This window comes from Haliotis asinina, chromosome 4 (assembly GCF_037392515.1).
Source record: "Haliotis asinina isolate JCU_RB_2024 chromosome 4, JCU_Hal_asi_v2, whole genome shotgun sequence".
Classification (NCBI taxonomy): domain Eukaryota; kingdom Metazoa; phylum Mollusca; class Gastropoda; order Lepetellida; family Haliotidae; genus Haliotis; species Haliotis asinina.
In genome coordinates, this window is record NC_090283.1 from 57,722,302 (window position 1) to 57,740,239 (window position 17,938).

General features: G+C 37.6%; 1 protein-coding gene across 8 annotated transcripts in view; it reads left to right on the forward strand.

Moving 5' to 3' along the window:
- LOC137281717 (uncharacterized) overlaps nucleotides 1-17,938 on the forward strand; it is a 176,462-nt gene that overhangs the window by 86,873 nt on the left and 71,651 nt on the right. Inside the window, exons 2-3 of one of the 8 annotated variants that reach the window (XM_067813172.1) lie at nucleotides 10,838-11,232; nucleotides 13,870-15,265. The exons of 5 other annotated variants lie outside the window; for them this stretch is intronic. In XM_067813172.1, coding sequence (XP_067669273.1) covers nucleotides 10,838-11,211 — 374 coding nt within the window. In that variant the 3' untranslated portion in view covers nucleotides 11,212-11,232; nucleotides 13,870-15,265. Of the gene's footprint in view, nucleotides 1-3,440; nucleotides 5,078-10,837; nucleotides 11,233-13,869; nucleotides 15,266-17,938 lie in introns of those variants that run through there. 2 more of the 8 variants (XM_067813169.1, XM_067813179.1) reach the window with 2 other exon arrangements.

Genomic DNA, 17,938 nt, shown 5'->3' on the forward strand with positions numbered 1-17,938 from the left:
CTGATATGTCATTGATGTGTATGGATTATAGAAATCATGCTGACATGTCTTCTTTTTTTTGGGGGGGGGGGGGCTAACTGCTCTTAAATGGAAGGGGAAGGGGGTGGCAAGCGGCTTGATGGGGTATCCAACCGGTTAAAGTGTTCACTCGTCGCATCTAAGACCTGAGTTCAATGTGTGAACCCCATTTCTGATGTCCCCTGCTAGGTAATTGCTGGAAAACACGCTAATGACACCCACTCACTCTTTAATTTGGAGAGAAAGAGGTGAGTTATGTGGAGGTCATGGACTGAATGGAAGTGCTGTTAAAAAAAACTGTCATAAATTTGAACATTAATATTGAAATGGTCATTCATTTTGGTCAGTTTTGAGGAACAAATGAAAGATTGTAAGAGTGGGATTTGGCATGAAAATGGTTTCCTGAAGTGGTTTCCTGTCAGCAACAAATGACTCAGTGTTAAGTGACCAAACCCATCAACCAACCCATCGTGCATACTGTACCAGTTTTAGATTTGAATTTTTATTTTCTATTGAGAACTCACTATTGATGAATACATTTATAGTTATATTGAAAATGTTAAACCGTTTCTTTTGCATGTGAATTCAAAAAACTTTTTAATATTAAGACGGTTGAATGTATCCTTGACATTATGAATCTGTATTGTTGATTGTCAAAAGTATGGATCAGTTTTGTACTTAAGGAAATGTATTCGATTGGTGAAATGGCAATCTTTCCTTTGCAATATGGTGCAATAATCAAAGTCATCTCACATATTAGAATCGTGATTTTAGGAAAAACGCAGCAGTGTGTTTTTAAAATATTCATGTTTTTCAATTCCATTCTGCATAATTCAAAGTTTAGTGCTACATATCATATATATTTTGCAAAATAATAAAGATAACAAAGATATTTGTTTAGTTAAACATTGGGTTCTTTGTTTGTCCATTATGTACGTAGTATTGGTGAACATTTGAATTGTGAATGATGACTATGGCCATTAGTGGCAAACAGACATGTCTGTCAGTTTCTGTAGTGTTGCATTCTACCATGAAAATAACTGAATACCATCAAATAACTGAACATAATAGCCATGACCTTTACATGTCTTTTTTTATTCAAACACTTGAGACCCACTGTTTTTGTAATGCTGCATTCTGCCATCAAAACTTGCAATCAGATCATGGAACATAGTAGCCATGAAAGTTATAGGTCCTTTTTGATTCAAACAGACATGTCCCACTGTTTCTGGAATGCTGTGTTCTACTGTCACATTTTTTCCTCACACCACTAAGCACAGTAGTCCTGGCTTATACATGTCCTTTGCAGGCCAGACAAACATGTGAGTCAGTTTCTGTAGTGCTCTGTCCTATCGCCAAAATGTACCCTCACATCACCGAATGTCATGGCCTTGACCTTTATGTGTCCTTGGAAGTTGATAATTTGGGAAGTTTTCACTAAGCATGCTAGTTTGATGACAACGAAGACTGATGCTGTGTAATGCTGTTATTACTGTTAGTGCTGTTGACCAGTATTTTATAGAAGAACAAAGCTGGTGCTGCTGCATTTGGTATACGGATTCTGTTAACATTTCCTGTAAACAAAAAGAATACTATTTAGTGAGGGAATATGGTATGATGAGATAAAATGCTGATGCTGTTTGACACTGTTAAAGCCCTGTTTGGACTAACTTATATACCATTGTTGAAGAAACAGCTGCTGCTGAGTTTCTCTGATTCCTGTAAACAGTAAGGGAGGGAATAGGACAATATGGTCTAGACTGATTGTCGAATGGCAATAGATACCTTCCAACAGAAGTCATTTATAGATCACACATGGTATGGGTATTGTGTTTGTTAAGAATAGCCTTGTTCACGGCTCCAGATAAGGATTAACATATATACAGATAAAAAATATGCACGATACAGAAAGAGATAATTTGTGCAGATAATGGAGCAGATACCGCCCACAGAAATGGTGTACAGTGTAAGAATCATTTATGGACGTATTGATCTGAAGACGTATTGTTTTACTGTTTATGGACCATTTTTTTACGCAAGAGTTTCAATGTTGTGGTGCATTTAAAAACACACAAGATTACTGTTCGTCCATTAAATTCCACTCAGTACTCTAAATGTACTTATTGGATTTTCCAGTACTCCCATATTGACAAATAAGGAGTACTTACATCTGATGTTGTTAATTATCTGGAGCCCTGGTTATTGGTGGAGAAAATAAGTCAAATAACTTTGGTATACTTATGTGTTGAATATGCAATTGAAGACACCCAGCACCAACTTCATACAGGTTCTATACATAAATGTGATATCCTGTGACAACTGACTGACATTCCCTCTGGGGAATATAAACACTAGGATTTCCACACTTGTCTTGAAGGAATAATTATTATGACTGATGAACATGCATGCACAAATACAAAACAAAGAGAACCCAGAACAACGCTTAATTTCATTGTAGACTGGAGAGGAATTAATTTCTACTATATTCTCGAGGAACTGAGAGAATAAAGGATTTCATTGTGACTTGAACTGTTTCGGTTATTATAAGGACTTGGAGAAACCCAAAGGATTATTTTGCCTCATTTGGTATGATTCACAATGTTTGGATCATATTTGTAACATCTTTAGGCCAAACCAATTTTATTTCTTGTTTTACGGATCCGCCTGCCATATTTTTGCAAGAATAAGGTAAAAAATAAAACTTTATTTTCCTGGCTCAGAAAATACAATCCTAATGTTTTTTGGTGGCTAAAAATGTAAACTCACAAGAAAATACTTTTCAGGTTGTTTTTTTTACCCATATTCACTTCATAAATTTTTAAAAGTAAAATACTTTGCGTATTTAGAAGGAATATTACTTTGACTGTAGATTTTATTTTTATTTTTTCCCTGCATGCCTTTGGTTTTCAGAGGACAAAAATCTGTAAAGCAAGAAATAAAATTGTTCTGGCCTTACTATGTTATTTTCCCAAAGAAACACTCAGAAGTTTCATGTTTTGGTTTGACTCTTTCATGTCAGATTGTTTAACCCATCTTCCCTCACGTTCATACTGTTTGTATTTATTGTATGTGCAGACAGACTTTACTCCCAGCAGCAGATATTCTGTAACACTGCATGATATTTTGTTAATTTCTTTAATTTTGATACTGATTCCTAGTAAGTTATTTGATATCTCAGGTCTTGATAAGTTTTGATGCTGTTTCCCACACAACTTATCATTAGGTGTGTAGGGGAATTGATCAGTTTTGGTACTGTTTCCCACACAATTTATCATTACATAGCTGGCAATGAAGAGAATGTGTGTTGATGTTTGTTGCCTGAGAGTTTGTGACCTTGATGCAACAGAGGTCTTCAAATTATACTCAATAATTACTGTTGATTGATATTTCTGTGACAAGATAAAACCTTTTGTTACTTTCAGGGTCATCAGTCCAAATGGCTGACTTAAGTCAACAGTACAGCACTCACAGCGGCAGTTTAAACTTTTTGGGCTACCAGGTTCAGAACCTAGAACAGGATATACCAAACATACTAAACAGAGAACAAGTTTCTGTAGACAGTTTAGAAGGTTTCAACTCTGCTCGAGTAAACAGGCCGGTTTTCCCTTGTCCAGAATGTGGGAAAGTTTTCACTGCTCTTCAGTCTGTGAAACAACACCGAGCAGCTATTCATGACAAAGTAAAATTTGTTTGTCAGTGTGGAAAATCTTTCTCTTTTCGTAACACTTTACAACGGCATCAGAAGTATAATTGTTTGTTGCTGAGACAGTGAAGATTAGTTTTAAGGAAAACATTTCACTTTGCTTTGTTTTATTGAGCAGGAAATTGTAGTCAATAGAATCTGAACTTGACACCTGTAATGGATGGCCAATCAAACCACAGAGTTCCTCCATCACAGAAACAAGAGATGATAAAATTATGTTTTGTTTGGACGCAACATGGAGGAATAGGTGTTAAACTGACTCCGACGTTTCATTCCTATGTCAAAAAATACTCAGGAGTAAAATCAAAATTAATTGACAACCATTGTGTGATTTATCGTACCCTGACGAAATTCATTACTTTTTCATGGACTCATTTGTGCATAGCTGTTATTTTGGAAGAAGGGTCAACCAAAGTGTCATGCAGAAGATTCATTCTTGATTGGTTGTTAGTTTCAAGTTTATTGAATAAAGATGATAACAATACATCCCAAGCAAAGCTAAGGTGTTAATTAGTCACAGCCACTGATAGTAATCGAGTAGTGATGAAATATATACTGCATAGCCAGGAATAAAACCATCTTGAATAACTTACACAAACCTTCAGACTCAAAGTGTTCAGTATTTCTCGTTCAGTCCAAGGATTGTCATACTGCGAACATTCTGTGATGTCATCGGGAATCCATTCACTATATTCAGTGATGCATTGAACCCAAATCACTCACTCACTGTTTATTATATTTGCACAGACCTGTGAAATCATGTTCCTTCTACCATTATGTTTTCACATGTTACCAAATCATTTTTGTTCACAACTAACGCATTCGGGTAGTCAGACTCACTGACTTGGTTGATCACTAGATTGTCTGGCCCAGACTTGATTATTTATAGACCACAGCCATATAGCTGGAATATTGCTTATGTGGTGTAAAACTAAACTCACTCACTCACTCATCCTTAATTAGTTTTACTGCTTTGCAAGATGCATACCGAACAAATCAAGTTTGATATTATGAATATTTTCGGATGTATCTTTCTCTGATGATGACAAGTCTTTTGCAATAATGCAAAAATATTCAGGATTACATATTTTTTCTGTTTAGCCTGTACTGATGTAGACTACATTATGTGAATATTTTAGCTTTAAAACATTTTGGAGAATGATCTCGGAGATCTTGCATCTGTTTCATAAAAGTATTTTGATATTGGTGATTTCATTCTGTAAATAATATTTTTGTCATATCATGAGTTTTATCGTGCATATGATATGAGGATCTTATAATCATCTGGATATGATGTTTTGATATGTATTTGTATTTGTGAAATGAATGTGAATGTAAATAAATATTTGTTGATAATTTGTGTTTGCCTCTATATGGAAGAGAACCTCAAGCGTAAATGCTAGGGAATAACGTCTTAATTTCCAGGCGTTCACAAAGAGAACAAGCAAGCATGCGAGCTATGAATTAATTAGGCACTGGAATACTGTTCATTTATCTGGGGCGGTTGAATAGGGGTTAGAGCATTCACTTGTTACACCGAAAACCTGGGTTCTATTCCCTACATGGGTACAATGTGTGAGGCCCATTTCTGGTGTTCCCTGGCATCATATTGATGGCTTATTGCTAAAAACATTGTGAAACTAAACTCTAAACACTAACTTGATGAAATATTTCTGGATTTGTACTGCAATGAACCTTCTACAGGATGACCACCATCCCAAGTCTATCAAAACCATCCAGATAAATGCATGTCGAATAAGCCATTCCGACAAAAGCAAATTCATTCTGAGTCTTTTCAGACTGTAACAAAGATATAGTCTTACATGCTGAGGGCTAGGATCATTTTTGACCAGAGCTCCAGATAAGTTTTTGACCATGTGTGTATGAAACCCATACATTTGAAACTAAAACCTTTTAAAACTAAGTGGGTATTTCCAATTTTAAGTGGGTATCTATACTTTTAGATAACCACCTTCTTTTAAAATCCAGGTATTCATTTCAAGTTAGAAGAACAGATGTGTGATTTTTAATTCAATAATAAATTTAGACAAAATCCATCCACCAGTGCCAAATTATAGCTGATACAGCCTTACCCATGTGTAGTCCCAAAACTTGCAAAGTCAGTTTAACTCTACACACCTATTTCATCTTAGAATATTTGCTGTTTTAGTATGGCTAAGTATAAGTACAATTGCAAATGGCTGAAGGGATGGTACACATCCAGCTAGGGTCCATGCATGTAGCCAGAGTACTGTGAGTCACCATGGTCCCTTGAGTGGTAATCTGCTTCAGCTGCTTTGTGAGTGTGTTTCATATGGTATTGTCCTAACCTGAAATCCTATTTTAGAGATATATGCTTGTTTAATTTTTTATTACTGTGATATGCTAGCTGCTTTTACTGTCCTTTGTCGAAAGGTTTTTGGAATTTGCACATTATATTGAATTAATGTTCATTTTAAGTCACAATATGGCTGAATGCTGACATTGTAACTATGAACTTTAAAGGTCACATGCAACGTAAAACACAAGTTTGCAGATTCTGATACCTTTAGGTATGCACTTACCTAAACAAATCATGAAAAGTGCCAATTCAGTCTATAAAGTTGAAAAAAACGCGATGAAAAAAAAGCCAGCGAAATCTGAGTTCAAATGATTCACTAAATTCCCCTTAGCGCAGGGGGGAAAACTGGTTTCAACAGCTGTGCTGCGCTGCGTCCATAACGCATGCACAGTGAATAGTTTCGCGGAGCTTGAAACAGTATGCATGCTCAGAGTATGAGGTCGTGTGGAGTAGTCTAATCTTGGTTATGTACTCAAACAAGTAATCAATCTACTCGTTTAATTAACAAGCTTGTTGATTGTAGTAAGCAGCCCCTGTCACAGAGAAAGCTCAATGTCTGGTTTATTGACACCTGTATGTCTGCCTGCCTGTCTGCTAAAGACAATATACAATAGACAGCTTCAATCATTGACCACATGCATTTTGAACTTAACACCTATCAGGCTATACGCCATAAACAAAATAAATTGATTTATGACTTGTGCACCCAAGTCCAGTCTCTGCCACATTATGTAATTAAGCAGGTGTGATACTTGTACACATGGCAAGTTTTTGTGTCTGTCGGTTGCAAACAAACTACATCCATATTTTAGGATGACTGGATTTGACGGAAACTGGTGCAAACTCTTTGAAGTCCTGCTTTGTTCTTGGATGAATGACACTTTCCAGTCACGCAGTAGTTTACCATCTCTGCCGAGATGATGTTTTTATTTGATCGAACTCAAATTCAGAGAATATGTATTTACAAAACCCAGCATTTCTATGTACATTCTCTAGGGATAACAACTTATTCAAGTGTAAATGATTTTGTTGACAATGGTATATGAATGAATACTGAAACGATGCATCAAGTACAATAGAAGAAGTTGTTATCCATAAAGAATCTTACTTTCTTGTGACAAGCCATACTTATAAAAGGCCCATCAAACAGATCATCTTTCTGTACACACAATGAGCCCTCAGCGTATCAGCAAATGAACCAGCCAATCGGAAGTCATCGTTACCCTTGAGTGCACAGCCACCCGCTATGACTGGGTTCGGTCTCCCGAGGGCTTCGTTTCGAGGGAAGTAAGCCCAAGTACAAAATATTGCACTTTTGAATCGCGATTGTATGCTTATAATTTTGTTTATTTGTTTTTTAACAAGCAGCAATGTATATTAGATGTCATGAATAAGTGATAATTGTGTTTTAATTATGTTTGATTTTTTGGTTGCATGTGACCTTTAACTCAGTCACTCGCTTATTACCCATGTGTACTGTCTGTTTTGTGTAATACAAGATACCATAATGATATAACAGCCATGTCTTCACTCTATCAGTTTTCTTCAAAACACACACTACTTGCCTATTAATTCAACTAGTAGTCCTCTAATGAAGTTGGTTTTCTTTCTGTTTGTAAGGCGTTAAAAACTAGATCTTTTTCTCTTAACTTCCGATACTTGCACCTCTTTTTCAATTTGTTTACACAAAGCCGCCACCAACTTAAGCTGGTCATGAGTGGTGACCATAGTGGTTTATAACAACCAACTGTAGTTGAGTGAGAGTGGCTTGATTTTTAGCAATATTCCAGCAATATCATGTCGGAAGACACCAGAAATGGTGCAGAACTGAACTGATGAGCCATCACTTTAATTACTAGGCAACCCCAATATCTCTTAAGTTAGTGTGGACCAATACAAACAACCACACTGGACCGATACAAACAACCACACTGGGCCGATACAAACAACCACACTGGACCGATACAAACAACCACACTGGACCGATACAAACAACCACAAATATGTACATCACAATGTTAGTAAAATATTCTTCTATATGATGTTTAAACACCCAGTTCTTCATAATCCCTACTTCAGACATGTCGTGATTTTATTTCCCTTAGTACTGTGTGATATGCATCATTCTTACAAACTCATTAACTGCATATACATGCACACATGTATGTGCATGCATGCATTACAGATGGAATGTCACACCACTCCATGTTTTCTGTCATGTTATGCTGATACATTGTGCTGTAACTAGAACACTGTTCAAAGCAGAGTTGAAGCGAATCTGGGCTCCGTTTGTACCTGGTATACTGTAACATAGAAGGTGCAAATGCTACGAGGAAAGTTACGAGATTTTAGGCTTACGAGAGTTTTGTGAAACAGTACCCTGATCTGGATCGATTAATGCTTCGTGTCAACATTCTTGCTGCAAGGTGATCAGCATCTGCTCCATCGACTGTAGCGGACACGAGGACCACATAGCTGTCTTACCAGAAGTTTAGCCAAAACATTACGGTGGATGTGCCCATCAGTTGCCATCATCCTTGTCAGTTCCTGTCTGATTGTAATAAAGTATCCCAGCAACATAAGCTTTTTCAGATTTTCTGATGTTATGATGGCTGATCTAATTTGATCTCATTTCTGAGAACGTTCTACAATTAATTTCAAGATCAATGTAAACACTTTTAACTACCAAGCATTCGGCCATCATACTGAGGCCCAGGTTCGATTCCCTACATGGGTACAATATGTGAAGCACATTTCTGGTGTTCCCCCACTGTGATATTGCTGGAATGTTGATAAAAGCGGCGTAATATTTACTCGCTCTTAAGTACCATTCCTGCTTGCAGATTTCACAGATACCAACCGCATCATTAATAGTCGCAGGGGAAAAACAATAACGAAACCAGTCTTGAGGACTTGCTCTAGATCAGTGTCTCTTTAAGCCCAGCTAAGCCACTTGACAATGTACTGTTACCCTGAAGACAACTTCTGTATCTTGTCAGTGACACTGACATCAGAACGCCTCATTTAGGTCTTTGTCATTGTTTGCTGTGTAAAGCTGCACTCAGTTAAATACCAGCTGTGTAACAGCTAGTGTAGAAACATGAGCCTGAAACTGAGATTGTGGATCACCAATGCAGGATGTTGGGTATGATGACATGCAGTAAAGTAATCCACTGAGTCTTGATAGCTTCATCCATTTGATGTCCTCTCACAACCAACAATCGAGAATTGTTCAAGTGTCACCATGGAGACCTGTTTGAAACTGTGAAATCTGCCGTGGAATCTGCACTAATTTCAGAACATCCTTTAGAACGCCCAAGGGTCATTTTATGAGACGTTTAGTCTCTAATCGCCTGCATCTGTATATGCCTGCATCTCCAATCGCCAACAAAAACAAAGCCAACAAATAAAGATGAAAATACGCATCCCGTACTCTTATAATGAAACGCCTTACCAGGGTTCCAGTGATCTTGACTGACTCTTCTTATAAGAATATTTAGTGGAGATAAGTATGAAGATAAGCATCTCCAATATGAATTCCATTATATATTTACACTATGAGCATAAAAAAAGTTAAACTTTCACATATTTATAGTGAGATAAAAAAATCTACAAATCATATAAATTTACTGCCTTTGCACACAGCGACCAAGCTAACATGTATCTCTTGGAAATAAAAACTTGAAAAAAAGTTGATCAAGTTTGACATGTTAGGTCATTTAGAAAAATAATCATTACTACAATAAGAACGTTCATTCACCCATGCTAAATAAATAATTATCTTCCTACTCCACTAAATATTCTTTTAACAACAGTCAAACCTTCAATCAAGGTCACTGTAGCCCAGGTCACGCGGTTTCATTAGAAGAGAATTTTCTCTTCCTGATAAGTCAGCTTTGTTTTTGTTGGTGACTGGAGACTTAGGCGAATAGAGATGTAGGTGATTAGAGACTAAACTGATATGCTTGACACTAGATAACGATGGAGAATTAAAATCAGCATTTGAAGAATATAAATTGTACATAACATAAATATAAATGGTATAACATTTTAGTTCAGTTTGAACATATACATTTATGGATATATCTACCTAATTCACCTTACATCATGAAATCTGATTGTAATAACTGTTTTAACAATCATTAATCTAAATCTGTTTATTAACCTTTGACTGCTCCTTTTAATCACCATTACAATGCAGGCCTTCAGCAAGTACCAGTGTCGACCTGGCCATACCATATCTGTCATACTCAGTTTCATTCATTCTGTGTGTATCTATCAATGTTCTTTATTGAGAGCAATAAATGCTCTTTAATGAACAACGTATTCTGCATTAATAAACTCATTAAAGAGCCATGCCTCCTATCGGTACTCATCAGCAACTGGACTGTTCCCACTTTCAGTGTAGGGATATGGAAGCACCAACCATGTGCACTTAAACAGTAAATTAATGTGTCTCACAACTGGGAGTTCTCACAAATGGGAGGACACCCCACACCACACCACACCACACCACACCACACCACACCACACCACACCACACCACACCACACCACACCACACCACACCACACCACACCACACCACACCACCCCGTCCCACACACCCCACCACACAACAAACACAACACAACACAGCTTCATTGCTTTACATGACCCTCATGTTTCCTTTAAGGACTTTTATCATGGATCCCTAATTCTACTGAATCCAGATAAAACAATGCTATTCTTCATCAACACGACCTGTCATCTATCCTGAATGTTTTGCTACTTCCAGATAATGGACTTCTCGAAGCATATGACAAGCCATGCAGACTTAAAGACGCACATGACAGCAGTTATGGACAATCCTTCTTCTGGCCAGGACAGCCTTCAGATCTTTCTGCCACCCAACATTCCGATGCTAGTGGTATTGTCCGTAGTTTTGGTGAATCACATGCAGGAGCCAAACAGCTTTCAGGCGAGTCGCAGTTTCCGTGTGACATCTGCGGGAAAGTGTTTCCACAGTCTCGATACAGAAAACGGCATATGGAGGTGACCCATTTCAAGTTGACCTACCCCTGTGTGTGTGGCAAGGTGTACAAGTACGTCAGTGCACTCCAGAGACATCAGAAGGCTTGCAGTCTTGCTCATGCAACATTTTCTCAGTGATATTGCAGCAGAATGAGTCCGGTGAATACATACCTTGAATTTTTGCATCAATGACACTCCACTTTTGCCTTGGAAATGAGTGAGTGAGGGAGGGAGGGAGGGAGTGACATTACTCTTAGCAATATTCTGGCAAAAGCATGGCAGGCAGGCACATAGCAAGCCAGGTGTTTTTTTAGTAACCTTTATATTTTGATAGTACTGGAGGCTTGTCCAAACTTTTTAGCAACAATCATGTGTAAGCCCAGGCCTTTTTTCATAATGGCAGCAACACCCCTGGCAGGGAACACCAGAAATTGATTTTACACATTGTTCCCATGTAGGAAATCAAACCAGTCTTGAGTATGAGAAGCAGTCACTTTATCCTTTAGGCCAAGGTACATTATATGTTGGTCACTGGTCGCGATGGGGCCATGGAGTCATATATAAACAAACCTCCAGGGTACATGAGCCCATGGACCCCGAGGGACCAGTGAACAATGTATTTATCTTACGGAACACCTGAATTTTAATTTTGAACTGCTTGAAACACTTCTGTTGAATGCGAGTCGAATCACCATTTTGCAGACGACACAAGGTAAACAGATTTAGAGTTATCTCCCATCAATTTTCAATGGCAAAACATCAGTAATTTCGATGCTTGATGCAGGATTCGGTGTATTTCAAGGTAAAAAAGTACTACCAAGAAGCACCAGAAGAGTTTGGAATTCCCAGCAGTGTACATTGAAAATATTAGAACAGAGCCTAGCCAATCAGAAAGTGACATTCATGTGTGAGGTAAGATAAATGATGTTAATTCAGCAGACATTTTCGCTTTCATTTTCTGTTTAGACATCCTCAAAATGATAATGAACTTTCTCAATAAGTGAATCGGTTTATATTTCCCTGTATCCATACTCCACAGATATTAAAGTAATGAAGTTAAACTTATTGTCTTAAAAATATAATAATCGATATACTGTGTACTTCTACAAAAAGCAGCTTTGCAACAATATTTATGAGTTTTCAAATTGTGTCACTCTTGATTATGAATTGCATGACCTCACAATACAACATGAGGTAGGATCGTTCAGGCTCCACATGTTGCAGTCCTCTAGATATAAAAGAAAGGAAGTAAAATTATCATGGCCTTCTGAAAGTTTGCTGAACCAAATTTGGTGCAGTATTATTTTCAAAATGTAGATTCTGCATGGACATACATAGAATGCATCAAAGTTTCTTTTTTTTATTGAGATACCCTGTAAAATGTAAACATTACATGTAAAAGTTACATGTAAACAATATTGCCTTATCACTTTTGTACATAAACACTATTGTACATAAAAAAGCTTCTTTGTTTGCAATTTACTGGGTAAGTATTTATGCAAGAGACACATAAGTCGTTATATCCTTCTCTCATGGAGTATAATGATATATTGACATACTGATGTACTAGTTTTGTTCTGGGTTACTGTAGGTTTGTTTGCTTGTTGTTTAATACCACATTCAGCAATATTCAAGCTATATGGCAGCCATCTGTAAATAATCGAGTCTGCACCAGACAATCCAGTGATCAACAGTTTGATCTTCAATATACGCAGTTGGGATAAGATGACACATGTTAACCCCCTGGATGCCACAGGGACATATATGTCCCTCCTCTTCACCCCTCACTTTAAAGTTCAATAAAATTCTAAATGCACCATGCACATATATATACTTCACAGTTTTGAATTCTGCAGAACATTCCCCGTTTCCTGGTACCATTCACTATTATCTCAGACCAAGCTGAAGTGCCTTCATCATAAATGTCGCCATTTTTCACACTGTACAAAATTGCGATAACCAAGTCAGCAAATTTGACCATTCGATCCCTTTAGTCGCCTCCTAGAAAAAGGAGTAATGGTTAAAGTGTTCGCTGGTCACTCTGAAGACACAGATTCGATTCCCCATATGGGTACAATGTGTGAAGTGCTCTATAGCCACACTCACTCACTCACTCACTCACTCACTCACTCACTCACTCTCAGAAGCATGGATTGCTGAAAACCTATTCATTTTCATGGGAATCTCGCATTGGAATTCAGATACGGCAACAATATTGTTGATGGTATGCATAATAATCGATAGTTTCAATTAGTTGTAACTAAACATGAATCATGCAAATTTGAAACCCTCTTGTGTGTTGTTTTTTTTGCAAGGATTGTAACAATTTCAGATTAGAGTTACTACCCTTTGATGACAAGGAATAGATGGCAGTACTTGGTCAGTTTCACTTGCAGCGTTAAAGTTTGTGATGTATAACTGCCTGGCAGATAGTAACTATAGGTGAAACCGGATAACATTTGTAGCTTAACAAAGACAGAAATCTTGAAAACTTTGATGGCTGCATGAAAACCTGGCAATGAAGGTCAGTGATGTCATGCAGCATATAAAACAAAACCATCACTAATGATCCGTGACGTTATTGACATCACACAACAATAGACTATGGGTAAGTAGCTGCCTGTCACTGGCGAAATGTAGACTCCTATCAAGTTAAAGTGGCCATCAGATTTACAATAGCATGCCTGCAGTCGTATGATATTTCATCCATTTTAGCTATAATGTAAAACATTTTAAACAGTGGAAATAGTCTCTGCACTTGTAACATTATACATTGTCTCCTTTTACTATTTTCAGGTTTTCTTATTGAAAAAAGACGTTGGGATGACAGAAAACAAGCAAGCTTTTCTGACTTGACATACCGCACATCACCCCTTGCTACATTCCTTCAACCTCAGGAAACCGGAGATGAGGACAGTCTTGATGCAGGTTTTTGGGGAGTTTCAGGACACTCTCCTGGAGGTGCTCCTGAAGGTTCTTACGGATGTCCCGATGATCTTGGACAGTCTTCTGTCCACAGGAAGAGGTGGATGTGCCCACATTGTGGGAGGGAGTTTACCGCTAAACAGGTGATGATGGTCCATATAGACGCTATCCATAACAATGTCACACTGCCGTGTGTGTGTGGGAAGACGTACAGGTACCCCTTCGCTCTCAGGAGACATAAGAAGAATTGTTCTATACATTTACAATCACTGGTGTGATGTCTGGAGATCTGCCCTATATTGTCATTTGCTGGTGCTGTAGTCAGTGATACTGACCTGAAACAAAGACAGTATGTGAAACAACACTTTGTATGAGGCAAGCACCTGTAACAGACTTCAAGATAAAAGCATTTGCTCGTTATGCTAAAGCCACAGGTGTTATTCCCCATGTAGGTACAATGTGTGAAGACCTTGTCTACCCGACCATGATATTGCTGAAATATTGCTAAAAGCAGCTTAGAACCTCAATTGGCTCACCAAACTGTAAGCCAACACAACGTCATACTACAGGAACATTGTGGCACTGAAACCAACTGACACTTTCAGTTTTGCATACAGACAATGAGTAAAATCAAAGAGCTATTCATCAACAGTGATTGATCAAGAGTAGGAACAATCATATGAAAATTTGAAATAATTTCTGTTTCTTTTTGTTCTTTTCTTTCCCGGTCTATGTAAATCATATGCATCACCACATGAACAGTATGTATGACAGTATGATTAACGTTCTATTGAGTTTAGAACATCAGATGTGACAAATTCAGGTTAGATTTATTATGTCCTTAGTACCAATTTGAATTGCAAATGTTTGTGTAATTTTATATATTTTTGTATCATTTATCAGAAAGGCTGCTGACTTTTCTTCTCATATCCACAGTTTACACATATCAAATTATATACTAGATGATTTTAATACAAAAATAAATTTGAATTCATATAAAAGACACATTCCTGGGTTAATAGAAAATATGTGTGCTTTTATCAGAACATGATGACACATACTGCCCTAGATACATGACTTATAAGATGAAACTCAGTTGTCCTTGACATTGTTTGAGTCGTGCATGTCATTCTTGACAGATGAAAATACCATGACTGAAGTAACACTTTGTTCTTTAACTTCTTTTGAGTAGTATATATTCTGTTATTGTCCTGGTGTTTACATGTTTGATGCAGAAAATGACAATAAAGGATTATCTGTCATGCAAGTGCATGTTATGTTACTGTCTTGATGGGGCAGCAGAGTCGCCCATGGTTAAAGCATTCGGTGGTCATGCCGAAGACCCAGGTTTGATTCCCACATGGGTACAATGTGTGAAGACTCATTCACTGTCTTGACCTTTGTACAGTCATTGTCATGAAGTCATTATGGTGCCAGAAAACAGAATTTCCATATCACTGCAAGGTTAGACAGTCACATGCTGATATTTTTCATATTATGGTGTATGACGTTTATGGCCTTTATTGGTCATCCCCCTTGGCCATGTCTGTCATCAAATCAACTTCTTCAAGGGAGTGCTGCTGTTTCTCTATCTGTCCATTGTTGAGTCTTTGAGTGTCCATTGTTGTCAAAAGCTGTATACATGCCCACGTCTGTATTGTCAAGCAGACGGGTATTGTGACTGTGTAGGGATGAATGCAAGCAGGATTATGCCACTCGTAGGAAATTCCCCGGGGTTGAGCAGTAACTCCGCTTTCCTCATCCATGTACAAATGTATGCTTGTTTGCCATGTCTTGTGTAGCCAACAAATGAAGTATCCTTTGTCTTTGTTAACGTATTGTTTGAATAATTCTGAGCTAATTCCCTACCCAGTATCTATGTGTTGACACATAAATTATTCCAATCATCTGATAGCATTGAAGTTATAACACATCTCAATGCCACAGATTAACCAGTCTTCCTTTGTCAGCCGTGACCAAATCCATGGGGTGTAAATTTCAAACACATATGTGGGTACTTACTACTGATTTAGATGCACTGTTATTAACCAGCTCATAGAATCTGTCTGTCTGTCTGTCTATGGACAAACTTTGAAATTTACCTGGTGTTGGACACCAAATGTAATGAAACTGCAGTGGAGACGATTTCTCATATAGAAAGTGTTCAAGTTGAACATTTTTTAACAACAATATTAGTATTTCTAATGCTACGCTTTCTTGAAAACTTGGTTTGCAAATCTGCCAACCCCCAAAAGGTAAGGTATGAAAAAAATATGGAAGCAATGTATTCTTTAATGCAGACCGAAGATGGTTGTAATCACAAGAAACATCTTTTGTTCTTCAACTTCAACCACAGCAGTAATCATCCTGTTATCTTTTATTTTGGATTTTTGATAATTTGTTACTGTAAGTCCATACTCAGCCTCAATATGCCTAGGGTATACGTTCCGTTTAGTCTCCTCTATATCCTGGATGCATCAATGGGTCGATCTGATAATTTTATTACCTCCCTTTGCTGGCTCAGCATTCTCACAGTAGCCAATCAGCTAAGCTGCCTTTACAACCGAGCTTGCAAAGATAGCAGTCACAGCTGCAAAGGTTTGTTTACAGTACAACTCAGATTTTGGGGAAGTGATACAGACAAACTGACCGGTCTGAAATTTAAAAAAAAAATATATGCAAGAAATCCTTCTACCTCTTTCAGAGAACTCCTGCATGGTTTGAGTTTCCAAGTTGAATCAGTTAGATATTATAAATCTATGAGTTGTGATTGGTTCGCTCAGCTTCCCATTGTAGACACCTGATTGGATGCTACCAAGGTACAGTAGAGAGTCATCAGAACGTATATCCTGGAGATATCGACGATGGTCCATACTGAAAGGTATCAGAATCTGCAAAGTTGTGTTTGGCGTTTCAGTTGAGTTTTAATGGACAGCTGATATATTTCATTATCCCGTTCAAATGTAGGGTTGTGTGTTTTGAATAGTGTTGGCCAGTATATAGCTAATGATGAAGAAGATGTTTGAAATTGGAAAGTTATCTGTCTCTTAAAGCAGATCACAATGTAAATGAATCACTACTGTAGTGGTTTCGAACACGAGAGATCTTATTTTGTAGAAGATACTGAAAAGAGCCGGGTACGTGTTGATGTGCTCAATTCATTGTCTCAGTCAGTGCGTACACAAGGTGCATGAGTGAAAAACACACTTAAGGATGATGAAGGCACACTCAACTGATATAGACAAAAAAATATTCTAGTTAACCTGCCTGCACCCAGCTTTAAGGAGACCAAAGTGTAACTAAATGGCTTAGAGTTGACAGAGTCTGGGTGTGTCAGCCAACTTGCAGTATTTCTCTCTCTCTCTCTCTCTCTCTCTCTCTCTCTCTCTCTCTCATGTGCGCACTCTCTCACACACACATGCACACATATTTAATTGCAAAAATCAAAACATTCAACTTTAACACCAAAGAGACTATCAGGAATAATAGTACTGTATTCGTGAACAAGAATGCATTCTACAAAAACATGACTTTGGTGTTATTCGTTTACTCAAAAGATGTCTGAAATTCTATTTCCATGTATTTGTGTGTTATAGTATCCTCGGGATGTTTTGCATAATATTTACGACTTATATGCCTGGTCCATATTCGTTTATTTATCCATTGTACAGCAGAAATATTTATGAAAGAAGAACAAACAGACAAATCTTGTATTCTATAGGCCACTCATGAAAGATATGTAAGAGTGGCCTTTGGAATTTGATTGAACCCAAAAGTAAAAGACTCAAAAAATAGAGTCTTTGAAAGAATGGATGCAAAGATAATTGTTTAAGCTCATATTTCAGCTCTGTGACTACTCGTATTTCAGCTCGGTGACAGCTCATATTTCAGCTCTGTGACTACTCGTATTTCAGCTTGGTGACAGCTCATATTTCAGCTC